This window comes from Betta splendens, chromosome 5 (genome assembly GCF_900634795.4).
Source record: "Betta splendens chromosome 5, fBetSpl5.4, whole genome shotgun sequence".
Lineage (NCBI taxonomy): Eukaryota > Metazoa > Chordata > Actinopteri > Anabantiformes > Osphronemidae > Betta > Betta splendens.
This window is the reverse complement of record NC_040885.2, coordinates 18986875-19011046: the sequence shown is the minus strand read 5'-3', so window position 1 is coordinate 19011046 and position 24172 is coordinate 18986875. Positions and strand designations below refer to the sequence as shown.

At 49.7% G+C, this 24172-nt stretch overlaps 1 protein-coding gene across 7 annotated transcripts in view; it reads right to left on the bottom strand.

Moving 5' to 3' along the window:
• Positions 1 to 2750: 2750 nt before the first annotated feature.
• Positions 2751 to 24172, bottom strand: part of chd6 (chromodomain helicase DNA binding protein 6) — a 48344-nt gene continuing 26922 nt past the window's right edge. For 6 of the 7 annotated variants that reach the window (XM_029151997.3, XM_029151998.3, XM_055508850.1 and 3 more), the window contains 37 exons: positions 23244 to 23361; positions 22575 to 22661; positions 22319 to 22456; positions 20913 to 21034; positions 20292 to 20535; positions 19257 to 19433; positions 18943 to 19086; positions 18647 to 18745; positions 18137 to 18293; positions 17849 to 18059; positions 17558 to 17753; positions 17009 to 17173; positions 16539 to 16718; positions 16266 to 16376; positions 15466 to 15668; positions 15095 to 15175; positions 14869 to 14987; positions 14634 to 14793; positions 14288 to 14377; positions 13949 to 14052; positions 13585 to 13720; positions 12486 to 12564; positions 11911 to 11968; positions 11459 to 11828; positions 11170 to 11378; positions 10992 to 11089; positions 10107 to 10913; positions 9677 to 9931; positions 9033 to 9339; positions 7563 to 8924; positions 7340 to 7491; positions 6999 to 7262; positions 5716 to 6333; positions 5331 to 5570; positions 5107 to 5247; positions 4921 to 5025; positions 2751 to 4842 (listed from right to left, as the gene is read on the bottom strand). In XM_029151997.3, the coding sequence (XP_029007830.1) occupies positions 3619 to 4842; positions 4921 to 5025; positions 5107 to 5247; positions 5331 to 5570; positions 5716 to 6333; positions 6999 to 7262; positions 7340 to 7491; positions 7563 to 8924; positions 9033 to 9339; positions 9677 to 9931; positions 10107 to 10913; positions 10992 to 11089; positions 11170 to 11378; positions 11459 to 11828; positions 11911 to 11968; positions 12486 to 12564; positions 13585 to 13720; positions 13949 to 14052; positions 14288 to 14377; positions 14634 to 14793; positions 14869 to 14987; positions 15095 to 15175; positions 15466 to 15668; positions 16266 to 16376; positions 16539 to 16718; positions 17009 to 17173; positions 17558 to 17753; positions 17849 to 18059; positions 18137 to 18293; positions 18647 to 18745; positions 18943 to 19086; positions 19257 to 19433; positions 20292 to 20535; positions 20913 to 21034; positions 22319 to 22456; positions 22575 to 22661; positions 23244 to 23361 (9331 nt within the window). In that variant the 3' untranslated portion in view covers positions 2751 to 3618. The remainder of the gene's footprint in view (positions 4843 to 4920; positions 5026 to 5106; positions 5248 to 5330; positions 5571 to 5715; positions 6334 to 6998; positions 7263 to 7339; positions 7492 to 7562; positions 8925 to 9032; positions 9340 to 9676; positions 9932 to 10106; positions 10914 to 10991; positions 11090 to 11169; positions 11379 to 11458; positions 11829 to 11910; positions 11969 to 12485; positions 12565 to 13584; positions 13721 to 13948; positions 14053 to 14287; positions 14378 to 14633; positions 14794 to 14868; positions 14988 to 15094; positions 15176 to 15465; positions 15669 to 16265; positions 16377 to 16538; positions 16719 to 17008; positions 17174 to 17557; positions 17754 to 17848; positions 18060 to 18136; positions 18294 to 18646; positions 18746 to 18942; positions 19087 to 19256; positions 19434 to 20291; positions 20536 to 20912; positions 21035 to 22318; positions 22457 to 22574; positions 22662 to 23243; positions 23362 to 24172) is intronic. The other variant, XM_029152003.3, reaches the window with a different exon arrangement.

Here is a 24172-nt window from a genome sequence, read left to right as displayed (position 1 = left end):
GCGCCTTGAACGGAGGCCGTTTCATCGTGAACGGACGCTCATAATTCTGATCGACACACGACGCAGTCCGGGCCGTGAGCGCGGCTCGTTCAGGGTGGACGCGGCCAGGGTCACATGACCTGCCAGAACACACGAGTTCTCACGGGCCCAACCCGGTGTGGTCCAAAGACAGAAAACCAAATAAAACAAGCACGTAAACAGCTGATGAGGGAAACGCTGATACTTTAAATTCCACATGAACCAAAACACTGTTTTTTCTTTGAGACGTTCAAGAGTAACAAAGCCAATAATCAGTCAACCATGGAAAGACGAGATCTGTACAATAAATACATTATTCATGATGTTTACAACATTTCCAGATGCGCACGGTGAACACTGTTAATGAAGGCGTGATGTGACGAGAACAGGAACACACACACACACACACACACACACACACACACACACACACACACACACACACACACACACACACACACACACACACACACACACACACACACACACACACACACACACACACCCCAATACTCGTGGACACAGACGGTCCGAGAGGTGACGCGCGTGGAACCGACTGGAGGAACAGGCAGCCGCTGCTTTAAAGGGAACATCTGCTGGTTTTATTCTTCTGTCTGAACTCACAGACTGTCTAACGCCTCATCTCACATTCCCTCAGAAGTAAAACGTTGACTTTTAAGCGCGATGATGATAAAAAAAACACACTCTCCTGCCGCTTCAGGAGGAACCCAATCTATTCAGTAGAGCAGCTCTGACTTATTCTACTTTTGCAGGGTGATCGTTTCGACCCAGTTTAAATGAGGGGCTGCTACTACAAGAACATGGAAGAAAAACCCTCAGATTCTCCCTTTAGAGAACAGCGTGATATCCAATAAAAAGGTTCGCGGCTCCACCCTGATATTCACACATTAAATGAATGAATGAAGCCATTTTAGAGGCACTGATCTTCATTTGTGCTAAACGCTGATTCCACTTTGGGGGATTTTGGGACTGTGGTACTGTACCTTTGAATGACTGTTGGCTTTAGAACATAATGCACATCACCAAGGCCATGTACGCATTTACAAGCAAAGGTTGAACTGAATACAAATACAAAAACATGTCTATGTATATGAAGACACAACAGAACATCTATACAAAAAATACTAAGTAAATAAGGCATTTTACTCATGAATACATAATGAGACTAAAAGAGAGAGAATGTTGTATTTGGTGAAAGTTTGGCAAAGCAAAAGAAAAGTACAATAAATTATATGAAGCCACAAACGTGTGACAAGGCAACATCTATGTTTTCCTTCCTCCAAGGAGAAACGTGACTTGTAAGGACAAGACGGCAGTAGAACAACAAAACGTGTGCGCATGCATGCACACAAACACACACGCCTCCATCGCCAGCGCTCACGCAGGGAAACGACAGAAGACACGTTCATCACAAAAAGACACTGTGCAAAAATCATGTTTTCATGTATGAAAACAGAAGGTCATGAACGGAAACGTTCGACACGTTGGCCCTAAGACACAGACCCTGTAGTGAACAGACTGATTCATAGGAGGACTCGCACCCGTTCCGTGTTCAGTGCAGTCTGCCTGACAAAACACGGACCGCTCGATGCAAAGCCTCGCACGCGTCAAGTATTTTCCCCAATGGAGAAACAAAAAGAAAAAACGGATAATCTAAAACTGCACTACACACAGCAACAGATTTACAGGTGTAAAACCTCTATTAAAGGATGCACAACGACCACAGGGACTGAGCCCAGGTGATTCAGGCCGCGCACGCCCTCCTCGCGTTCAGCACTGGACAGATGTTGATGGAGGAGGACACAGGTCTCCACACGCACACGACGCTGCAGCCCGAGCAGCAGTCTGCGCTGCAGCCCGTCTGCGCAGCCTGATCAGCAGTCTGCGCTGCAGCCCGTCTGCGCAGCCCGATCAGCAGTCTGCGCTGCAGCCCGAGCAGCAGTCTGCGCTGCAGCCCGAGCAGCAGTCTGCGCTGCAGCCCGTCTGCGCTGCAGCCCGAGCAGCAGTCTGCGCTGTAGCCCGTCTGCGCAGCCTGATCAGCAGTCTGCGCTGCAGCCCGAGCAGCAGTCTGCGCTGCAGCCCGAGCAGCAGTCTGCGCTGCAGCCCGTCTGCGCTGCAGCCCGAGCAGCAGTCTGCGCTGTAGCCCGTCTGCGCAGCCTGATCAGCAGTCTGCGCTGCAGCCCGAGCAGCAGTCTGCGCTGCAGCCCGAGCAGCAGTCTGCGCTGCAGCCCGAGCAGCAGTCTGCGCTGCAGCCCGAGCAGCAGTCTGCGCTGCAGCCCGTCTGCGCTGCCTGATCAGCAGTCTGCGCTGCAGCCCGTCTGCGCTGCCTGATCAGCAGTCTGCGCTGCAGCCTGAGCAGCCTGTGACCCAAGCTCCGTAAACGGACAGGAGGGAAGGAGCAGCGCTGCCTGCTGCCGCCCCCCGGTGGCCACACTGTGCTCTGTTCAAACTCCTGTTCTTCCCTTAGGCCTAAAGGAGGAGGGCAATCTCTCAAAGCAACAACATGTGGGAGTTAAAAGTAAAACTTAAAAACATCTAAAAAGCACTCAAAGAAAATCTCATGATTGTTCTCTGCTTTCATCTGCAAAATCAAATAGAGGAGGAGTCTTGTTCAGCACTTTCAGGTTCTTTTGGGACTAAACAACGTTTGAAGCGTCAACTTCTTTTTACTGTAAGTCGTAGCAGCAGTAATGAAGCAACAATAAAAATAGGCCTAAAAATACCAGAGCGCCAGTTTGAAGAGCAGACCGGCAGTCGATGCCACTGAACCTTTCACCTCGCCTGGTCTTCAAACCGACGCTAGCGCTTCGGTCCCAGGAGAGAAGCAGAGCACGTAGTATTTGTCAGAGTCAGCAGCTCGAATCAGATTCAGACATTTTTAAAAGGGCCTCACTGGGAAATGTGTTTGCTGTGACGGGTTTTTGTGAAAGAGGTGGTTTCCATTAGCTTAATGTTTAGTGTCATATGTTCATGGAACGCGGGGTCAGACTCATGGGACAAACGTCCACATTAGCTTAGTCGACATGTTGGGTTTCCTTTACATTGCACAAAAACAGAAACAAACAAACATGTAATGTAGTGGCGTTGAAACAACTGGACAGTACGCAGGCGAACAAGCTCCATTCTTGATTCTTGACCTTCAACATTTCATGTGCTCGGCTGCGCCTCATAGATTCAGGCTTTGACAACCACCTCCCGTCATATTCCAGTCTGTGCAAACACAAGAGGCGTTGTTGTGCGTCCAAAACCAACACGCTGAACGGTTGGTGTCTCGAAGCGAATCGCTGACCAACAGCTCGGGTTCAGACTCTGCTGAAGCGTCCTTCCCGACTCAGTCTCAATGTAGAATGAAGGGGACGAATACACAGGAGATCCTTTCTTACACTAGTTTTTTGTATACAAGGAGGGAGTGGAGAGTGGCTGGGTTCTGGTATATAAACATGACCAAGCTGAATATAATTATTGTTATTAGTCATCATCATAATAAAAGTCTTTACATGAACATGGACTGACAGACACGGCACAAACTTTACACTGTTGCGTGTCCGAGGAAGAGGGCGACAGAAGGGACGGGGGGGTCTATGCGTCCTCCCCCTCCACCCGTCTCTGCTCGCCAGCGTCCGGTCTCTCCCCCCGTGTCGCCTCCAAACGCTGCTCCGGCTCCTCTGTCGCCGCTCCCTCTGGATGGTTGAGAGAGTCTGCTTCCTGGGGCTCTGAGGGCCCGTCCTCTCCATCTGCCGACCCAGTGAGTGGAGAGTGGAGCTCTTCAGCAGGAGGGGGACCTGGGTCTGGAGCTGAGGTAGGGGGGGTGGAGGGAGAGGAGGCGGGGCCTGGGTGGGGCTCAACACTGGCCTTAACTGTACTTTCTCTCTCCTCTACCTCCCCTGTCACCACCTTGTCCTTGTCCTCCTCCCTGTCCCCTTCCTCCCGCGCTCTCTTCTTTCTCCTCTTCGGGCTTCCTGGCGAACCGTCCACGGCTCCAGGAGGCATCGCAGGCAACGCCATGATGCCCCCGTGTGGCAGGAACATGTGTGGGTACAGCAGGCCGTGGGACATGCCTGGGATCAGGAAGGGGTTGAAGGTGAGGTGGCTGCCGGTGCCGGCGCCGAGGTGCGCTGAGCTGATGTGAGCTCTGCTGGTGGAGGTGATGAGAGCTGCTGCCTCCGCGGCTCCTGCTCGCTTGTTGACCTCCAGACCTCCCTTCTCCTCCTGGCTCTTCTCATGTTCACCACCAGAAACTGAGGCGCTCTCTCTCTCAACAGGCGTCGTCGACGAGGGGCTGCCGGCGTCGGATGTCGAGGGTGCAGTTGTTGTGGTGACCTTCGCAGCCGACAGTGAGGAGGAGGAGGAGGAGGCGCTGGGGTGAGGGGGGGGTGGAGGCGTGTGCGTCATCATTGTGCCAACACTGAACAAGGCGTGCTGCGGCAGTGCAGCCCCATGGGGGTGAGGGATGCCATGCAGCATCATGGGTAACATGCTCAACCCGTTCTTGGCGTCTTCCACGGATGCTCCGGCTCCACCCGCCTGGAAGCCGTGTGGGAACCCAGCCGCCATGATCCCGGAGATGGGAATTCCAGGAATACCCCCGCGGAGGTTCTGCATGGCCACCATGGAGTCCATGCTGCCGATCAACCCGCCGTTCATGAAGAGCGGGGGCCCGAGGCCGGCTGAGGACGCGTCGGACATGGACAGCAGGGGCTTTGGCATCTCGCTGCGAGGCCGACGCCCGCGGCGCCGGGAGTTGGGATCTCTGTTGACAGGTTCCGTCAGGATCCGGGAAAACTTGCCCTCGGGGAGGAAACCCTGCAGGTTCAGGAAACGCCAGTAAAGGAACTGGAAATATAAAGTGGAATGTGAAAATGCAAGACGTGCGTTACTCACAGAGTTCTTGACCACGTCCGCCCAGTCTGGAGCCACATAGTACTCTGAGTTGGCATCAAGCCACCTGGAAAGCTCCTTGATGGCCGGAGCCATAGCACCACCAAGCTGCAACAGACAAACGTATACAAAATAAATACAAAGACTTTAAACTTGAAGTGCACATCAGGACACGCGTCTGTCTTCTACCCTGCGGCCGGTGCCTCGGTGCACAACAGGAACCCTCTCCTCCCCCGTCAGGGAGTTGATATCCAGCTTTGTGGGGTCTTTACAGCGGTGCCTCCTCTGCTTGGGACGCTCCACGAACCCATGTAACAGACCTGCTCCCGACTGCAACGCAGGAAAAAGGTCAAAGATGTGGCGTATGCTCAGCAGCGAGTCAAGAGAAGAGCATCTGAGGCCATAACACCTACATGGGTGAATCCTGGGAGGTCCATGCTGTAGCCCGGGTTCTGCCGCAGCCACTCGATGAGGCCTTTACTCGCTGCCTCTCGGTCAATGGCCACGATCTCTGGCTGAGGAGGGGTCTGGGTGGGGGTAGGAGTAGAGGAGGAGGAGGGAGTGGGAGGACCTGCGGGTCGCTCTGAGGGGGAGGGGGAGGGAGAGGAGGTGGAGGAGGAGACGGACGAGTGGCTGATCACCTCCACTCGGCCCTGCAGGCAAACAAACAAACGGTGCAGAGGTTTAACATCAAATCCCGTTTCCTGGATTTGGTGGTTTCCCTCTTCACTATGAACCACGCCACTTATGACTGAAGTGACAGTGAAAAGGTGGGAATGCCCTCCGCCCTCCACTCACCGGTGTCTCAGGGAGGTGCAGTCCTCTGCTCTTGGTGAACTCAGAGTACAGAGCCTCCACGTTTCTCCTGCGCCCCCTCCTCCTCCTCAATGAATCATCTCCCCTCAGGCTCCCATTAACTATTTGCCCTGTTACAGGATGGATGAGTCCAGCCTGCAGAATCCCGGCCATGTCGATCCCCACAGAGCCCGACAGAGGCGCCGTGATGGGCGGCGGTGGGAGCTTGTGGCCGCCGCCCCCGGCCGCTGGCGCAGCCACGCCTTCCCCGGTCCCAGCGCCACTGGTGGTGCTAACCTCTCCGGAGGACTTCGTTAGATCAATGGCCGCCTCCTGCCAACCGTTAATCAACATGGCTCCCGTGCGGTGCGAGGGCGGCGCCACCACCGGCACCTTCTCGCCAGCGGAGCCTGCGTTGGGAGCAGGGTGGCACGGAGGCGCCGCCTTCCCAGCCAACACCTTGGCCGCGGCGGCGGCGGCGGCTTCGTAATCGAAGGCCCTCCGACCTCCCGCGCGTTTGAGCTCGGGGAGGAAAGGAGGAGCCACGAGCCTCTCCTGCAAGAGAGGCAGTGAGGTGAGGCGCCAAGCTCCGCGCCCACATGCGCCGCCCCGCGACATGTACTGAGGGTGGACAGGGATGGGAGAGAGATGACGCTCTGTTAAACACACATATGGACTGAGACACAACACAGTGGCAGCTGTCAACCAGACCTGGGTGAAGCCAAAGACCAACACAAGAACGCACAAATCGCTCCGTGCGTCTCTGGCATCATTTTAGAAAACTCAACTCAAACGGGTAAACTATTTTTAACAATGTTTCCTTCTTCAAATTTCTGAATTTAAGACAGAAACAAAACTTTCGTTTGTGCTAGTTAAAGCAAAACTTTGCAACTCGATACGATCTGCCCAAGTCTGATATCAACATACATAGTATAAACAGTTCACATTACACAGACAGAGAACTTTACAGATAAAGCAACAAAGCATGATGGGAGCTAGAGGTGCCCAGTGCCATCTACAGTGAAAAGCCATTCAGCAAAGACATGTCATGTTTGTGTTCATCATAATCTTCTATTACACATATACATTCATGTATGCTGATACATGAAGAGCAGGAGTTACAGCATAAGGCTGAATGAGTCCTCGTCTGCTGCTTTCAAGGACTTTGGGATTGTTTATTAGCACTTTCGACTGGACACCACTTGTATGAACCATGACGTGAGACAGTGGAGATAAATGCAGACAGATGACAGATACGCTGATATGTGCGTGAGTCATTGGCTCACCTTTGGCAGTCGGGTGAGGGGGGGAGGGATGGAGAAGCCCAGCGCGGGGCTGGCCGGCTGAACCCGGGCCTGGCCTGGGGCCGAGCTGGAGGCTGAGGTGGGGAGGAAACCCGGCCGGTGGGCGTGATGCTGGGCTAAGCTGCTGGACAGGCAGGAGTTGGCCCCCAGGGAGCCGGGAGAGTCGTGCTGCTCACTAGGCCAGGGCCACTTCCCCTTCAGGATGGCGTGGCAGATGCTGTCCAGGCGGTTGATGATCACTCGGTCCTAGAGTGGCAACAACACAGCAACAGGTCAGAAGAGACAAACAGGGACGCAGTCGTTGAGGAATAAGGACGCGGTACCTTTGGCCATTCAGAGAAGGAGTAAAAGGCCTTTTCCTGCAACAGCTGAGCGATGGTTGGCTCCTTGGAGTCGTGGAGACTGTTCTGAATCTCACACATGGACAAGGGAGCTGCAAACCTCGGGCTTCCTGCATATCCCTCCATGACAGGCACTGCAGAGAAGGAGCACAGCCTCAAGCTCCGGTTCCTGAGAATGCGTTCAGGAGTGTGTTCATGTTCCTACCTGGTGAACTAGGCCTCTCCTCCTTCACTTGGCCTTTCACTGCCGGGCCGTCCACCAGCGCGTCCGCCTGCTCCAGCTTGGGGGTCAGGACGGTGCTGTCTGCCTCCAGCAGCTCCTGCTTCGCCTCCGCCTTGATCTGGTGCAGCGCCGTGAACTCCAGGCCCTCCGGCTTGGCCTCAGGTTTGACCTCAGAGCTGTCTGGGTAGGCTCCGAGCTCCAGGCCCTCCGGCTTGGCTTCAAGCTTGACGGCAGCCATGTCAGGAAAAGCCGTCAACCGTAAACCTTCCGCTTTTGTCTCGACCCCTAGAACTGCAGGTTTGGTTTCAGCTTTGATCTCGTTGCCATCGGAGAATTCTCCAAAGTGGAGAATTTCTGGTTTCATATCAAAGCTCTCTGGTTTCACAGGAAGGCTTAGGTCTTCAGGTTTGGAGTCCAGTATTTCCTGCTGGAAGTCGAACTGCTCACATTTAGCTACCAAGCCTTCTGACTTCACAGCGTAAGCGAGAAACCTCGAATGTTTGACTTCCGAAGTGTCTGGATATGTCGTTAACGCCCCCTCCATCTTCTCTTCTGTCTTCTCTACCTTGATCGGCATTTCAAACTGCTCCAGTTTTTTCTCACCAGCACCGTGTGGCGAAATGGAAAATTTAAGATCCAATGGTTTTGGGTCCCGGCTGTCTTTGTCCTGAAAAGAGAATAATAGGCTCTTGTTGTCTTCCTGATCCCCGGAAACGTCAGGTTGAACTCCATCAGCGGTTCCGCTCTTTGTAGTGGTCCCATTGGACTGTGATGGTCCTGCAGGTGATGAGGGAGAAGCAGAAGGGCAGGGGGCCTGCGTGCATTCAGAGTAAAAACTGCCCAGCTCCATCTCAGATGACTTGGTGTTCAGCTCTTTCACTGCTTTATCAGTCTCTTCATTACATGCTTCAGCTAGTGACATGTGGCCCATCTGTCCTTCTGAGACCTCATCCACTTGATCTGCAAGCTCCAAGTCCTCCGGTGAATCTTCCTCTCCAGAATTTCCTGCAATGTCTCTCTCTTGCAAGAACTCTCCAGATACGTCTCCCATCATGGTCCCAGGTTCAACTGAGTTTTCCATTGATACTTCCTCTACTGCCTGATACAAGATGAGCCTGTCCACCTCCTCCTCAGGTTCCTCAATGGACTCTGGGCACCGTTCAAGCTTTCCAAGAAAAGGGTGCACCTCCTGAGTAAGGTCCGTTTTATGTTCCATTGGCACAAAGCTCTGCTGGAGGTCTGCAGACAGTTGGTCTGACATGTCCATCCTCTCGTTCTGGACCCCCAAATCCGGCTCCTGCTCTGTTGCATCCCCATGTGGACTTAGGACCTCCAAGTCTTGAACTGCACAGATGAGACGCAAACACCATAATTAGTTGAAACCAAATGAAAGCTCAGTCTTAAAAAAGTGAAGTATCACTAAATAAATTTCAAATCAATACCCCAACATACCGTGGTCGGCACCTGACTGATCCATTTCCAAACTCCCAGCTATTTCTTTTCTCACATTCTGCGCCATAGACAAGTCTCCAATGCCTTGTTCCTGATCCTTGTCATCAAATTCAAACCCTGCACCTTCTCCCTGGTCCTCCTCAGGATGGTTTAAGCTCTCTGCAACATCAGACTGGCCCAGCCTTTCCTGTGGCTCATGGCCAGTGATGTCAGACAGAGAAAGTGCAGGAGGGGGGACATAAGGTGGAGGGGGGCTGGCCGAGAGGTCCGTTTGATCTGCACTTGGTTCTTCACTCACACCAATGTCCTAGATATAAAAATAAAGTCTAAACCACATTTGCCTCAAGCTTAAAACCATCGTCTGCATTGAGAGATATTTCCCTAATATTTAGGAGAAATTGAGAAAATTACAATATTTAGGTGTTTTATGATACAGAACATCAGTCATGTAAAATGCTAACATTTCTCAGCAATCTTTATAATACATAAAAACACGCTTAGTTTATATTTAAACACTTCATTAAAAGTGAAAAAGGCAAAAGGTTTGAAACTCACAAACAGGTTTGTTGAGTACTATAACTTTGACGAAGTTAGTACGAGCTCTATTGAGAACTGTGATGTCACCCTGGTGGTGAGAAACCAACCTTGAAGAGCATGTAACTCGAGGACAGTGGCTCAACCTCTGCACCTGCAGAGGGGTGGGAAGGAGAGGATGGAGGCGGGAGGCCTAGACATTCCTCCAGAGTTCCACCTTCCTCCCCTGCTCCATCTGCCCTCTGTGCCTCCTCATCTTCCTCCTCCAAAAAGCCTGTCTCCAGCGCAGACGGACCCAGGATTGGATCCGATTCGTTGAACATGTGGTGAACAGGACTGGTGTGGTCTGTACTGTCCCAGGGAGCCTGCAGGAGGATTTGGTGAATGGAAAGGATCAAACAGCAAAGTCATTAAGAAGGAACATGAAAGCTCTTATAAATGAGTGAACAATAAAGACACAGCTTCATCATAACTTCCCGCTATGAGCAGATCTTTGCAGGTTAATATCATTTAACTAGTAGCTAAAAGCCTAGTGCCCACCTGTAACTGATCCAGCTCCACTGACGGCGCCATCAGCCCCGTTTCCTCAGAGGAGCCCTGCTCACCAACAAGCACGTCGCTCCTCAGTTTGGAATCCAAATCTGTTCCCCCGACACCGTACGAGTTGAGCATGCTTTGGCCTCCTGCAGCGGAGTTGAATGGGAAACCATTGAGGGCATCTTTGGATGTTTTCCCTCCATGTAAAGCATCTGTAGACATGGCGTCGTGCTGCAGGGAGCTCAGCTCCAGTGTTTCATCCAGAGGAGGACAGTCCAGGAAATCTCCCCTTGAACCAGGAACCATTCCCAGGCTCGGTGAGGACGATTCGTGAGCATCAAGGGGTGAAGGGTGGAGATGAGGGTGAGAGGTGGAGGAAGAGGAAGGCGCTGGTGAAGGCACAGAGTGATGCTGTTGGTGATGATTGTGGGAGGACAGGTGGGGGTAGTCGGGAGGCTGAGGGGAGTGGCGGGCCAGTCCCGACTCGTACAAACAGCAGTGTGGATGTGGCAACTGCGGATGAGACGAGGACACGGACGAGATGCCAGGATGCGTCACCAAGCCCGGGTGGTGGGGGTGAGGGTGACTGGGGAGCAGGTGGGAGGGCTGCCCCCTCACGTAGTTCCTGTGGGCCTCCAGGAAGCTCAGCTGCGGGTCGTTGAGGATGTAGAAGTCAGTGCGGCTCAAGCCGTGGCGCGCGGCGCCGATGAGGAGGTCTCGGTCGTGTTTGCCCGTCTCCCACCAGACCGGGAGGTAGAGGGAGGGGCGGCACAGCTGGAGGCGGGCCGAGAGCAACGGGTGACGGAGAACCTGAAGGAGGGAGCAGATGCTGAAAGCTTCAAACCGCTTCTGTCTGGAGACAAATCAGCGACATCTCACGGAACCCACCTGCTCTCGGATCTTTCGTAGCAGCTCAATGCGATACAGAGTCCGAGCTGCTCTCTCTTCTGTCAACGGCTCCACCAGGACACTAGGATCCACCAAGCCTTCGAGAGGCGAGAGAGGAGACGGGACGTGTCAAAAAAGGAGAGACACCAACACGAACGGTTGATGGAAGAAACCGTACCTTCTTCCTTCCTGGGAGGCAGCTTGCAGGCCGTCCTGCACATGTTGACGAAGGAGTTGAAGTATCTCTCCAAACTCTCGTCCGTCTTCCTCTCCAGTCGAGCCAGTGCCCTGAACTGGGACCAGTCGAAGGCCTTCCTCTCTGGGTCGTACACGACCCCAAACGACGAGACGGTGCGGTAGAAATCCGCCTGCTCACGACGAGTCCACCTTAAACACAGAAGGGGCGAGGACGTTTGAAACCTGGCACCGTTCTGAACGTCTGCTCATCAGTGAGAACCACGCGTTACCTCCTCTGCCACTCCAGGAACAGGGGGTCGGGTTCTGTGGCGACCACAGAACACCTCCTCAGCTCCTCGCCCAGCTGCCACGCCAGCGGCCCGGCGCCGTGGTGCCCGTGAGCCACGGCTCCTCCGATGCCCATGCCCACCAGGCTGTCGTGGAGCAGGAACTCGTGCCTGAGGAGAGGCTCGCGGCGCAGCGTGAAGCGCTGGTAGGAGGTGATGAGGCGGCGCAGGCGGGCCGTCAGGGCGGGCCCGCTGGGCCACAGGGGGCGGGCCTGGACCACATGTAGAGAGGCCACGCCGCTTCCAGTTCCTGCGGTTGTCGTGGTGACTAGAGTCCCATCCTGGGCACACAAGTCGCCGGACATCTGAGAGTCTGAGGAAAAGGCAAACTTAATTGTATCAGAGCCACTGGAAAAGAAGTGATGCTTTTAGCGACAAACGTTGGTATTTCCCACCTGCTCCTGTACTGTCAGGTTTGTCTGAAGTATCAGTGCTGGAGCAAGTTTCTTCTCCCTTTGAACCCAATTAGCACACGTCATAAATGTGACACAAACAAATGAGTAGGTTTATACTTTACTACATGTGAGAGTCTTCCACATATTAAGTCATAAGTAGAAAGTATGTGATGAGCTTTTTATAAATGATAGAATTGTGATTCAACTAAACTTCAATTTGTATTCTCCCCACAGACAAATGCTGGTCTGCAACAAAAAACTATTACCAAAAAGATAATTAAACTGTATTTACAATCCATCATGAGCGTGGTGTTTGTGCTGTAGTAAAATCACTCACTGATGCATTTATTTACACTGACTGGCAGACACAGTCCCTGCCAGCTTAGAAGAATCCACAATTTAATCTTTTCTCCCCAGAAGCCAAAGAACATCACTACAGAAACCTTAAGTGTTTATGTCAGGAGGCAGCAGTGAGTTAAATGAAAAATGGTGGCAACAACTGGACTTGGGCACAGTGAGTGGGACTAGAGGACGGTGATGTTGTTTGAAAGCATCAGCGTCGCGTGGCAGCAGACCTTGCTGCTCTCGTCTCTGTCCTCCCCTCCATCAGCTTTGCCTTCGGTGTCGTCCTTGGCCTCTTCAGTTTTGCAAACACTGACAGAAAGAAGCAGCAGACAAGAGAAGAAAAGCTTCACTAACAGTTACAGCATCCGGCTGAGGTGCGAGTGAAGGTAGGACACGTGTAAAGATGGAGCTAAAAGGGATGAAAATGAGTCAACACAGTCTCTAACAAACAGTCTCCTTCATGTAGAACGATGAAGATGAAAACACGTCAGAGTCCAGAGTAGAACAACAAAGCGTGTGTCAAAATGACAGTAACTGTGAATCTAAGCAGCGGTTCCTGTGTTAAAGCAAACATGGGGCATCTGCTCCTGAGGCAGCAGCTTCTAAAGCAGCAGAAAAGACGACAGCGCAGCCCTTTACAGGTGTTTGCTTGATGGCAGTTTATGAATGAAAGAAAAACAATAACAGCAAAACACAATGAGTCCCATCAGAAAAGCACAGTGATTAAAGAATTCACTGAACTACAAAATGTTCAACGTTCTCAAACCGGACTGAGGGCGTCATCGTTTCCCACGCTGTCGTTCCTCTCTGGCTTTTTGAAAAGGAGACCAACCTTTAAGTGGAAGGTTTAAGCTTTAAGCTGCATCTGTCAGATTACCCACTCTGCTTACTGTCGCAATAAGACTGTTTGCATTTCATTAGCATGTGTTTCTATGCTGTGGCTGCACGCACGCACGCACGCGCGCACGCGCACGCGCACGCGCACGCGCACACGCACACGCACACGCACACGCACACGCACACGCACACGCACACACACACACACACACACACACACACACACACACACACACACACACACACACACACACACACACACACACACACACACACACACACACACACACACACACTTCCGGCCCGTTTGTGCACACGTACCACTCCTGTACCTGCTCACCACCGAGCAACACGTTCAACAGGAACGGAGTCTAGAGCTCCGTGGCCGCTGTGAATCACGCCAGCGCCCGTGAGTGCTTTCACTCCAACATCTGCTTCAGCCTTCCCTCATCTTGCTTTTGCACGTGGAGGTAGCAGACGCATGTTTTCTACCTGTCAGTGGTGTCGGGGGCCGCCTCCCCTCCGCCTCCGCCGTGTTCAGCAGACAGCGCCGTGACGTCTGGCATCCCAACCCTTTCCAGGAAACACAGGTCCGGATCGGCACGCATGGCGTTGTACCGCTCATATCCTGCTCAAGGTCAAACAGCCGAAAACACACGTTCACCTTCTCATCACTTTGTGAGATACTTCCAGTCCTAATTAAACATCATCTTATGCCTTAAAAAACTATTAATGTTTTGTAGGTCAAACTTAAAAACAATTAAAACGCATCATCGTTAAGTCGTTAAACTGCACTCGTGGGACCTTTCCAAAGAAAAGTCAACGTGAGTGAAGGCTGTCAGACACCAGCTCTCACCGTGTTTGTGGACTCCTATGAGCAGAGACTTGTCAGCGTCTGCATCCCACCACGTCGCTGGGATCTCTATGTAGTCGATGTCTGGCAGCGCCACCTCAAGTTTACTGTCAACACACAGACAGACAACAAGCAAAGCGTCAGTCTGTCAGTGTCGAGTCGGAGCTCTTCAACTCGCTGAAAACACAAAGGCCTGTTCAGACACGCATCATGAAAGGCTGTCAAAGCAGATTCCGTCCCATCATCTAAACAAACGGGAAACCAGCAAATACATTTAACAAAAGCTCTGTCTCCAGATTTCACAACACAAACAAGAGAATCCAGAGTTGAACAGGCGGATACCTGGCAGGTTCCCCCTCAACGGCCTGATTGGCAGCTTCACCCAAAACCTCCACCTTCAGGTAGTACAGCATCCTCACCCTCAGCAGCACCCTGTGGAGAGGGTGGAGCACAGAGAGCTCGTCTCATGAGGGAAGTGACAGGTTTCCTCTCCTCTCTCTGAACCAACCTCTGTGTTACAAGCAACTGCTGCTAATCACTGCTGCTGCATGTGATCCACACTGCTGAAAACAGATGTTTAGCTCATATGAACTACAAAACCCATAATCTCTCTAGAACGTTCAAGGTCGCGGAGCAGCAGACGCTGCATGTTTTATTCCCCCCGGAACAGGATGAACAGTCAACTGACTTGTTGCAGTGCTGTTTGAGGTGCTTCTTGTAGCTCTCATCCTGCAGCACCACCTCAGGGTTACAGTGGACCAGCCAGTCTGCGTTCTTCAGCTCGGGAACATTCAGCTGGTTCTTCAGCTTCTTCCCCTTCCGACCCCGCGGAACCGGGGCCGACAGGCCTGAGGCACAAGGAGGACGAATCAACACTTTGCTATTTACAGTAAGTGGACGGTAGTGAAGTAATTAGCACCAACCAGAGTGATTGAGCAGCGACTGGTCCTGGCCTTCTTTGGAGGGTGTGATCAGATCCCAGATGAAGCTCTTTATCTTGTCATCGCCTTTGTAGTGTTTCAAGCAGTAAACAAGCAGAGCCCTAAAACAACATTTATGTGAGTTACATTTCTAGAAGTTGCACGTGTCTCGTTTAGAGCTCCTGGCTGCGTCTGCAGGGACCGGTCGCACACGTCTCTGTGTCCGTACCTACAGATGACCTCCATGTCTCTCTCTGCCAGGTGCCATTTAAAGCGGCCGTGATTCAGGATGTCTTTCCACCGACCCCAGCTGGAGAGATGGAAACCAAGACGCGCAGTTTGTCACAGAGCAGAAGAAGCAGAAACCTTTTCAGCAGACAGTAAGTAAAGGTGACCTTATTCATATAATATTAGTCTTTTTAGACAAAGCTAGACAAGCACTGACTTTATAAATTCCTCATAAACCTCAGGCAGATTTGAAAGGTACAGAAACAGAAGAGCTGTTGTGTTTTTGCTGACTGAGCCTCACACAGACACACACACCTACTGTATTTTGTTGCTGCAGCTCTTTGTTTCAATGTGAGACAGAAAAGCTCCTACCCAAAGATCAGCAGGTTCTTCTCGACCCTGAAGCACTCGGCGCGGAGGTAGCGGCGGCTGCGGTCGCCGAGGCGACGGGTCCGACAGGGCCGCTCCTCTGAGTCGCTGTCTAGCTCCGAGAACTCCATCAGCTCGTCGTCCTCGAAGGAGTTGTAGTGACGGGTCTGCTTCCTCACCCGCGGCGTGTCGATCACCAGCGACTCCTGTGTCACACAGCCAGAATGAGAAACGTGAGCGCGAGGCCGGCGACAGGACGCAGCAGGTCAGGAGAGACGTGTCAGAGACCGTGCTCACAGGAGAAAGAAAAGAAGCAAAAATACACCAGACAGAACTGTTTACCAACGGAGCGGCTGTTGGGGATTCAAGGCAGAGTCGAGATACAGACAGTAGCAGAACTGTGTGCGATCTGCTTCATTCATTAAGGGAACCCATCTGTTGGGGAGTTTTATTCTGTTATCTGCTGCTTTTATTCTAGGAGCTCACTTTAACTTCTCTCTCTATCTTTGTGTTTACTACTTGGACCACATCCATCTTTCTTTCCCTCCAATCTGTGTCTTGGTCTCATCATCTTTCTCTAGTTTCTGTACTCAACCTTGTGCTTGGTGAAAGTGCATCCCCTCCACTGCTTCGTGTTTCACTTCTTCTCATTTTTTTTCTGTCCTGTTTTGTTTAAGCTTCTTTTCAGCATCTGTCGCTTCATGTTATCGCTATACTTTTACTTTCGCCTTTTGATCTTTACAATCCAACGTTTCTTGTCCCTTTGTCGTCTCTTTCATCCTCCCCTCCTGTTGCCTCTGTACCTTCTCAGACTTGGAGTCAATCTCCACTTCAGCAATCTTGGCCCATTTCTGCCAGAAGTTGGGGTCGTCTAGAGAAATGTCCGTCCTGTTACCAGACGAGATGAAACTGGCCTGACGAAGGACACGCAGAAGGACACTGTCAGCAGGAGGAACTTGTTTTGCTTGATGGTACCATAGTTTTGTCAAATCTTGGCATTAAACCAACTAATTCAACTGAAGAACCCAACTGCCAGTGTTTGGTTGATCTCTATAAACAGACGATTAAGGATTTACCTTTGCAAATGTGGAGCCTTTGCCCTCAGACTGGATAGTGATGGTTTGAGTCCGTCTCTGAAGTATCTGATCAATGTCTTCTTCACAGAACTTAGAACCTTCGTCTTCTTCATCCATCAAAGCTCCATATGCTCCTTTTTTCAACAAGTCCTCCACCTCCAGCTTAGAAAGTTGCTGCACCTGTAGTAATAAACAGCCAAAGATTGGAGTGAAAGCTGGTTTTACAGTCCACATTCAACACTAAAATGTGACAGCTGGTCATAACGATACAAACATTAAGATTTAACAACTAAAAAGAGAAGGAACCACGGTTTGTTTTTCTCTGAACCTCCTAGAGTCGAGGCTGGAGACACATGCAGACATAATATTTCCACCTTGGGCAAATATGATGCTAGACTGATGAAGCGCATAAATCAACCTCTGTGTTTAGAAACACTGATTACACAGTTAGAAGTGACAGCATATCTGACCCCGTTGAGGTTGCCTTTGCGGTTGATGTCTTGGAGGACAGCTTTGTCCAACCCCAGCTTCAGACTGGCTTTGTCAAACATCTCCCTCTCGTACGAGTTCCTGGTGATGAGTCTGTAGACCTTCACCGCTTTGCTCTGGCCGATCCGGTGGCAGCGTGCCTGGGCCTGGGCCACAGACAGAACACAGACAGAGGCATTAACACACAACTGAAGCGCATAGAAAACAAAGTCATAGCAGTATTAGAACATCAGATAAGTCTGCATAAAGGAAACTATTTAGTTTCCACATTTAAATAATACTGTGACTGCTTCATCCCTGACAAGAAAGGAAAGCAAAGGTACCATCGCACACTTCACTGCTCCTTTGAACAACTCCTTTTGCTCATTTGCTGCAGTCCCGGAAGAATCACAAATGCCACTACACTTTAAACAAGCAGCAACTTGGTGCAGCGAGAAAAGAGAACGATTTCCATCACAAAAACAAATGACGTTCGTCTCTTCGGTTCTGACTCAATCCGCACCATAGGTGCAGCACTCGACCCGGCCCACCTGCAAGTCGTTCTGAGGATTCCAGTCCGAGTCGAAGATGATGCAGGTGTCGGCGGCTGTCAGGTTGATTCCCAGGCCTCCTGCTCTGGTGCACAGCAGGAAAACGAAGCGGTCCGAGTCTGGCTTGCAGAATCTGTCGATGGCCGCCTGGCGCAGGTTCCCTCGCACGCGGCCGTCGATGCGCTCGTACGTGTAGCTGCAGGAAACACCACGGGAATGCACAAATGCAAAGGGTTGCTTTTGCAGCGCTTGGATACATTCAACACCAGCCTCCACTCCTCGTCTGCTCACCGTCTCTGGATGAGGTAGTCCTCCAGGATGTCCAGACAGCGAACCATTTGGGAGAAGACCAGGACCTTGTGTCCCCCAGCGAGCAGTTTGGGCAGCAGCTTGTCAATGAGCACCAGCTTACCTGCAGCCTGGATCATGGCCTGCAGCTGGAAGTCTGGTGCATCTGGACTGTGGCTCTTCCTGAAGCTTTCAAGAATCTTCTCTTCAGCTCCTAGATAAAAACCAGTGCATACATTGAGGGAGAGGTGAGAGCTGCAGAGTCCTGCCACTCTCTGACTGTGTCTTCACCTGTGATAAGGTACGGGTGGTTGCAGCACTTGCGGAGCTCCATCATAGTGTTAATGAGGTTGGGCATGTTGTGCTGGTTCGCTCCTTTGGACAGAAACGAGAAGTTCTTCTCCAAGATGGCTCGGTAGTACTTCTTCTGGATGTTGGTCAGCTCCACCTGCAGAAACAAGGGTTAGGTTGTAGTAGTAAATGTATAATAATTTAGTTCACACAGTGACGCCATCAGCTCTGTTTCCTTTTTATTTCAGACCTTTTTCAGAGTTTTCAGCGTAACCAACACTCATACTGAGTTTTTTTCTCATTAAATTTCAAACTTAGATGTATTTACACTACAAAAAAGTCTTCTGATAAAGAATCATTACTGGGGTATTAATTTAGCTACATTGGTGGAGCTTTTATCAGGAGGTTTCGGCTGAGTGATTTAATTGAGGTTAAGTGGAATAAAAAGTTATTTTATTTAAACCTAGCTACAATACAAATGTTTGCACTCACATTCACACGTTGACCCACCTCTATGATGGTTTCTTCTTTAGGTGCCAGGTTTTTTTCTACATCGTCTTTCAATCTCCTCAACATCATGGGCTTCAAAATGGCCTGAAGCTTCTTAACCTGTTGGGCAGAACAGAGGATAGCAACTTTGAATGCAAATGGAAACTATTGTAAACATGTCAAGCTGCAGGTGAAACTACCAGCATCCATGGATCATTTCAACATGAATGAATGTAATGTTACTGAGGCAAATACATCCTTTGCGATGACCTAGTTCTCTACTGCTGTATCTAAATGAACGACTCCTATCTTCGTACCTGCTCGTCGGTCTTCAGGTCTCCAAACTCTTCCAGAAATGTGCTCTCTGAAGGAAACTGCTGCGGTTCCAGGAAGTTCAACAAACTGAACAGCTCCTCCACCGAGTTTTGGAGAGGCGTTCCTGTCAGCAGAACTTTGTGTTCCTGTTAGAGGCAGCATGCACAGTAAAGGATTGAAAACATGTCACCCTATAAAAGGCCTTTATTTATTATAAGGAGGTCTGAAAACATATGCAAATACAGTATGTCTCAGCACTAACTTGTCCAACAGCTGTATAGATGCTCAACACTGCTTATTACAGAGACACACTGACCAGGTTCATGAGTTTCAGTCCCTCCAACAGTTTGCAGTTTCTGTTCTTCAGTCTGTGAGCTTCATCGATCACCACACAGCGCCAGTGCAGCTTCCTCAGCTCTGGACAGTCAGCCATGATCATCTCAAAGGTGGTGATCAACCCGTGGAACTTCAGCACGCCTGGGATAGTGTTACCCTGTGGTTGACAAACCCAGAAATTAGTAAACCGTCTCATCCTAGTCTGACGTGACCTTCAGGGATACTGATGTATAAGAGATCTGAATCCAAACACTATGGACATCAGAGATTTTGGGAGAGAGGGAACAGGTTAATTTAAACCACTGTGTAGCGATGAGGAGATGCATCTACGCAGCAGTCAGAGTGAGGAAGTGTTCAAGTATCAAAGAGAGAGACGCCGAACGTGTTATGTATGTCTGTCACATCCACAGTGTAGCAAACACTGCACGTCCCTCAGGGTGGAGGATGAGGACAGGATGAGAGGAAGACAACTGTGCAGAAATATATTCAGCTAAACCACAGTTTACTCTTCACCAGAAAACATGAACTAAGGACGACTTTACATCTGAATCCTCCCAATAAAATGGGAATGAACGACGCCATGCATATAAACGCTCATTAAAACTATACAAATGCTCACAAAATAAATGTCACACAGTAAAGCTTTGCGTCTAACCTTGAAGGAATCCTTCCTACTCATATTTATGTTAGCAGCTATTCATACACCCTGTTATCACTGCTCCAAATCATGATCAGTATCAGCAATACCACTCCAGACAATAAAATCACGGCAAAATGCACTTCAGCTCACACAGAAGAGTTCAGTTTGTGAACTATAAGCGCTTTGCGGTCCCTGAACACCTGTTCACAAAACCTTTCATAGCCAGCAGGAACTGTGTGAATCACAGCTGCATGAGCAAACATGAGGATTTGATGACTTTTCTTCTCAAACCTCCACCCATCACTTCTGCCTTCAGCTCCATTTAAAAAACCCCACACAGCTGAGTCATAAGGAGCAACGGTGATGACGCGCTACCTGTGCATCTCTGTGAAACATCTCGTACTGCAGGATCATCTGACGGCTGATCTGTGAGCCGTGATACACAATGACGTTCATGTGTGTCCATGTGCGGAACTCCCTCTCCCAGTTGGTGATGGTGGAGAGGGGGGCGATGATGAGGAAGGGCCCTCGAATCCCCATGGTGAAGATCTCATAGAGAAAAGTTATGGACTGGATGGTCTTTCCCAAACCCATTTCATCTGCTAGTATGCAGTTTTTTCTGTAGAAGACAAAGAGCGTGAGGGGAGGACCTACTACACCTACTTATGCTAATCAGTAAAATAATGAAACAAATAAAGGCATTACTTCTGTGCAGACAAACAATATTTACAGTATAGAAGGGATAAACTAACTGTAGTTAGTCCCAATAAAAGAAAAATCTTCCTCATTAACATGTAAATTTATGACCAAATCTAATATGAAAGTTAATATTAAAGCAGAACTCGGAGGCAGCAAAACTGTTACTGCAGAAACTCTACAGGGACTGTGCCTAAAAATGAATGAGTGGAATAAAAACGATACCCTTCAATTAGAGGATCCATATTCATAGTTCTTAAACATTCTCAGAGTTGTGCATATAACTGATCTAATCAGCACCTGTTGTACCAGTTGAACCGCAGCCAGTTCATTCCCTCCAGCTGATATTCCCGGAGCTGGTTTCCATTGCGGTAATCTCTGGAGCGCTCCAACTTCTGCCATTTCTCAGGAAGCGGACGCTCCTGTAGGATAAACACACACTGTAAATACAAGCATATGCTGTGTTATGGGAAATATTGCTTCTTCCTTATACTATGCAGTTATTATATGATTGTTCAGTGGGTGTCTCTGTCTGATGGACTCTGGACTCCAGCTCCCAAAAGGACAGGAGTTGTGTCTCTGTCTGTTGAGACTTAGCGCTCCTTCCTCTCTGACAGTCAGACGCCAGTGATGCAGGTGTGAGGATGTAAACATCTCCACACACAGTGACAGGGATGAGATGGTGTATGCAATGATTGGGCCACACAGACGTTCCACCGTAGTCGGACAGAGGGGTTAAAAGGCAGAAGCAGCTTGAGGATCGTGGGCTCTTTGCATCACACATTTGTGGTGTTTGCACTGATCTCCCAGCTGTTTTTTTGGTTTGTTGATGTGCACGATCAACATCCGTGTTTTTGATTTGCTTTCCCTATTATTTTTATTTTCCTTTATTTTCATAATAAATCACACAAAAGACAACTCTCTCATCTGCTTGTTTTTGGGAAATTTCCACCACAGCTGTTCTACGGTAGGAAACGTTTTCTATCAGTTGCCTGGATTATTTATCAATGAAGAACTAAAGCCTGATTAGTTGACGGTTGCTTTATGTGAAGGGAACGGATCATAATACACTAGTTCCATCCAACAAAAGAAGCAGGGGAACATCTGATATTAAAACTATTTCATCCTCTCTGTGAAAGAACAGAAAAAAACAAGTTGTCCTACTTTTAAAAGGTACAAGAAGAGTCTCTGCTTTAGGAGGTTGAACGGACAAATAATAAAGGTAGTCAGAGTCTAATAAGTGATAATACTAAAAGAATAATTGCAGAGAGCAGGAATGATTTGCTTGTTCGTACTTGTGTCCCTCAGGAGAGAGGAGATACACTTTGCAGCTATTAAAAAAGAACAACTGTGTGTCCGGCATTCACAAAGCAAACGCACTGAGGTTTGTGACAACAGTGACTCCCACACTGAGCAGCAAAGGGGAGAGAAGCAGAGGATCCAGATGGAGCACAAGTCAACAAGGCCAGAACAGTGAGCGTGTTCCTGTAGATGTGGGCAGACAGGGTCGTGCTTCTGCCTGCGTTTCAGATCACATCTTTTCCTTCTCTGATCTGTGCTCACTTTAAATTAAATCATTAAATTAAAAATTTAAATGCTTTGTTTAAGGAGCTCTGGAACTTCAAATATCCAAGTTTGCGAAGATCAACCTTGGTTGTTTCCTCTGCGGTTGCTGCACAGTAGTCTATGTTTGTGTCTCTACTCACCATGTGCCTGAGGTCTGCCGGTAGCTTCTGGATCTGTTCAAACTCCTTGATCTTCTCCGGGTCCAGGTCCTCCTGCAGTTCCCAGGTCGCCTCCTCGTACGAGAGACTGCACCACTTAACAAGGTAATGGGTCACCTCCTACGACAACACACACAAAGAGCACGGTGCTCTGTGTCGCTGGACCACTACACTTTGGTAATAAGCACTTCACAGTGGCAGGTAAACACTGCTGTCAGACACCGTCAGCATCACCCACCTCTCCGGTCTCAGTGTCTGTGGTGACAGCCACCTCCAGCACTCTATCCACCTCCACGTAGTCTGGGTTAAACAAGTCGTCATCGGGCTGAGAAAAGGGACAAAGACAGGCCACAGGCCTTATTGATCATTACTTATAGAGGAGCTCAAAGATTTAATGAAGCGTAAAGTCTGTACAAAGTAGGTCAAATGAGGAAAAGAGCCCAAACATGAGAAGAGAGTGGGAGCGTGGTAGTAAAAAGCCCCATGAGAACAGCTACTGATGCCAGATATGAGTGGCTGTTTTCAAATGCTTCCAAAAAATAGAGCTGCTGCTTCTTCATAGACAAACACTAACTCCTCATTAGGAAAGCATTTTACAGCTATGTTTGGGTTAAACAGCCTCCATTAGACACCTCACAGCTGCCAGCCTCATTACACAGACACCAGCATGTGATCAGTGAAGGTGCAGCTCCAGAACGCTGCACATCAGTATCGCCAGATTCTGCTTCATGTATGACTGGAAAAAGTTGCAGAGAAAAAGTCTCAACCTGCAGTCAGCTGCTGGAGGCAGCACTAGATGGATGATTGCTGCATAAAGCGGTTGCCATGGTTACGGCATGTTTGCGTCACCCGTTGACCTTCATACTGGATGATGTGTCCAGTCGTCACAGCTGTGGTGGTGCGTTACCTCTGTAAACAGGTGTTTCATCTGGGCCTGTTTCGTCCTGAAGCGTTTGATCTTCTGGTGAATTCGAGGATCCTTCTCCAGTTCTTCTAGCGTGGCCCATTTACAGTGCAAGTAGGAACTAGAAGAACAGAACACAACGACCAACGCGTACGGTCTGTAACGTGTTTAAATAATGAAAAAGAAATAAAGTAAATAAAAAAACTGAGACGAACCACATTATAGTTTCCCTTCTAAAGCAACAGGACCCGTACATAATTTAATAATTAATGTAGGTGAGAAAAATATTTTAAATCTAACAACACAACTCAATCATATATGAACACACAGTAAACCCTGTGGAGTTGGTGGTGCCACCTTCCAGCTAAACAGAAACCATCACACAGGCCCAACGTGCATCAGACTCCGCTGAGGATGAACGACGACGTCTCACTCAGTGATTTAAACAAACAAAAATCCCCTAATCATTAGTCAGTGGGAGAGAAAACGCGGTTACCATGGCTACGGTTTGACACGCTTGATTTAATCCATAAACCACAACCTATAAATGGACAAACAAAGGCTGCAGCGGTGATGCGTGGCGTCGATGAACTCCCTGGGGAGCCGAGTCCTCACGTATGTGATGAAGCATCATCAACTGACTTTCAAAGGGTGCAGAAGAAACTTCTGCAACTAGAAACATCACATTCATTTGAATAAAGTCACACAAAAGTGAAGTGTTTAGATGAACTAAATCCAAGTCAAATAAATCATCATAAAACAACAGTAAATCTGTGTAGGATGCGTTTTAAAGACAAAGCGCTGGAACAAATGGGTTCGTCCCCAGAGCCTCAGACCGGCTGCGAGCCGAGGGTCAGGAGAGAAGGAAAAACCTTCTGCTCTCACTCTTCCTCTGAGAAACTGCTGAGAAACTGCTGAGAAAAAAGAAGCTT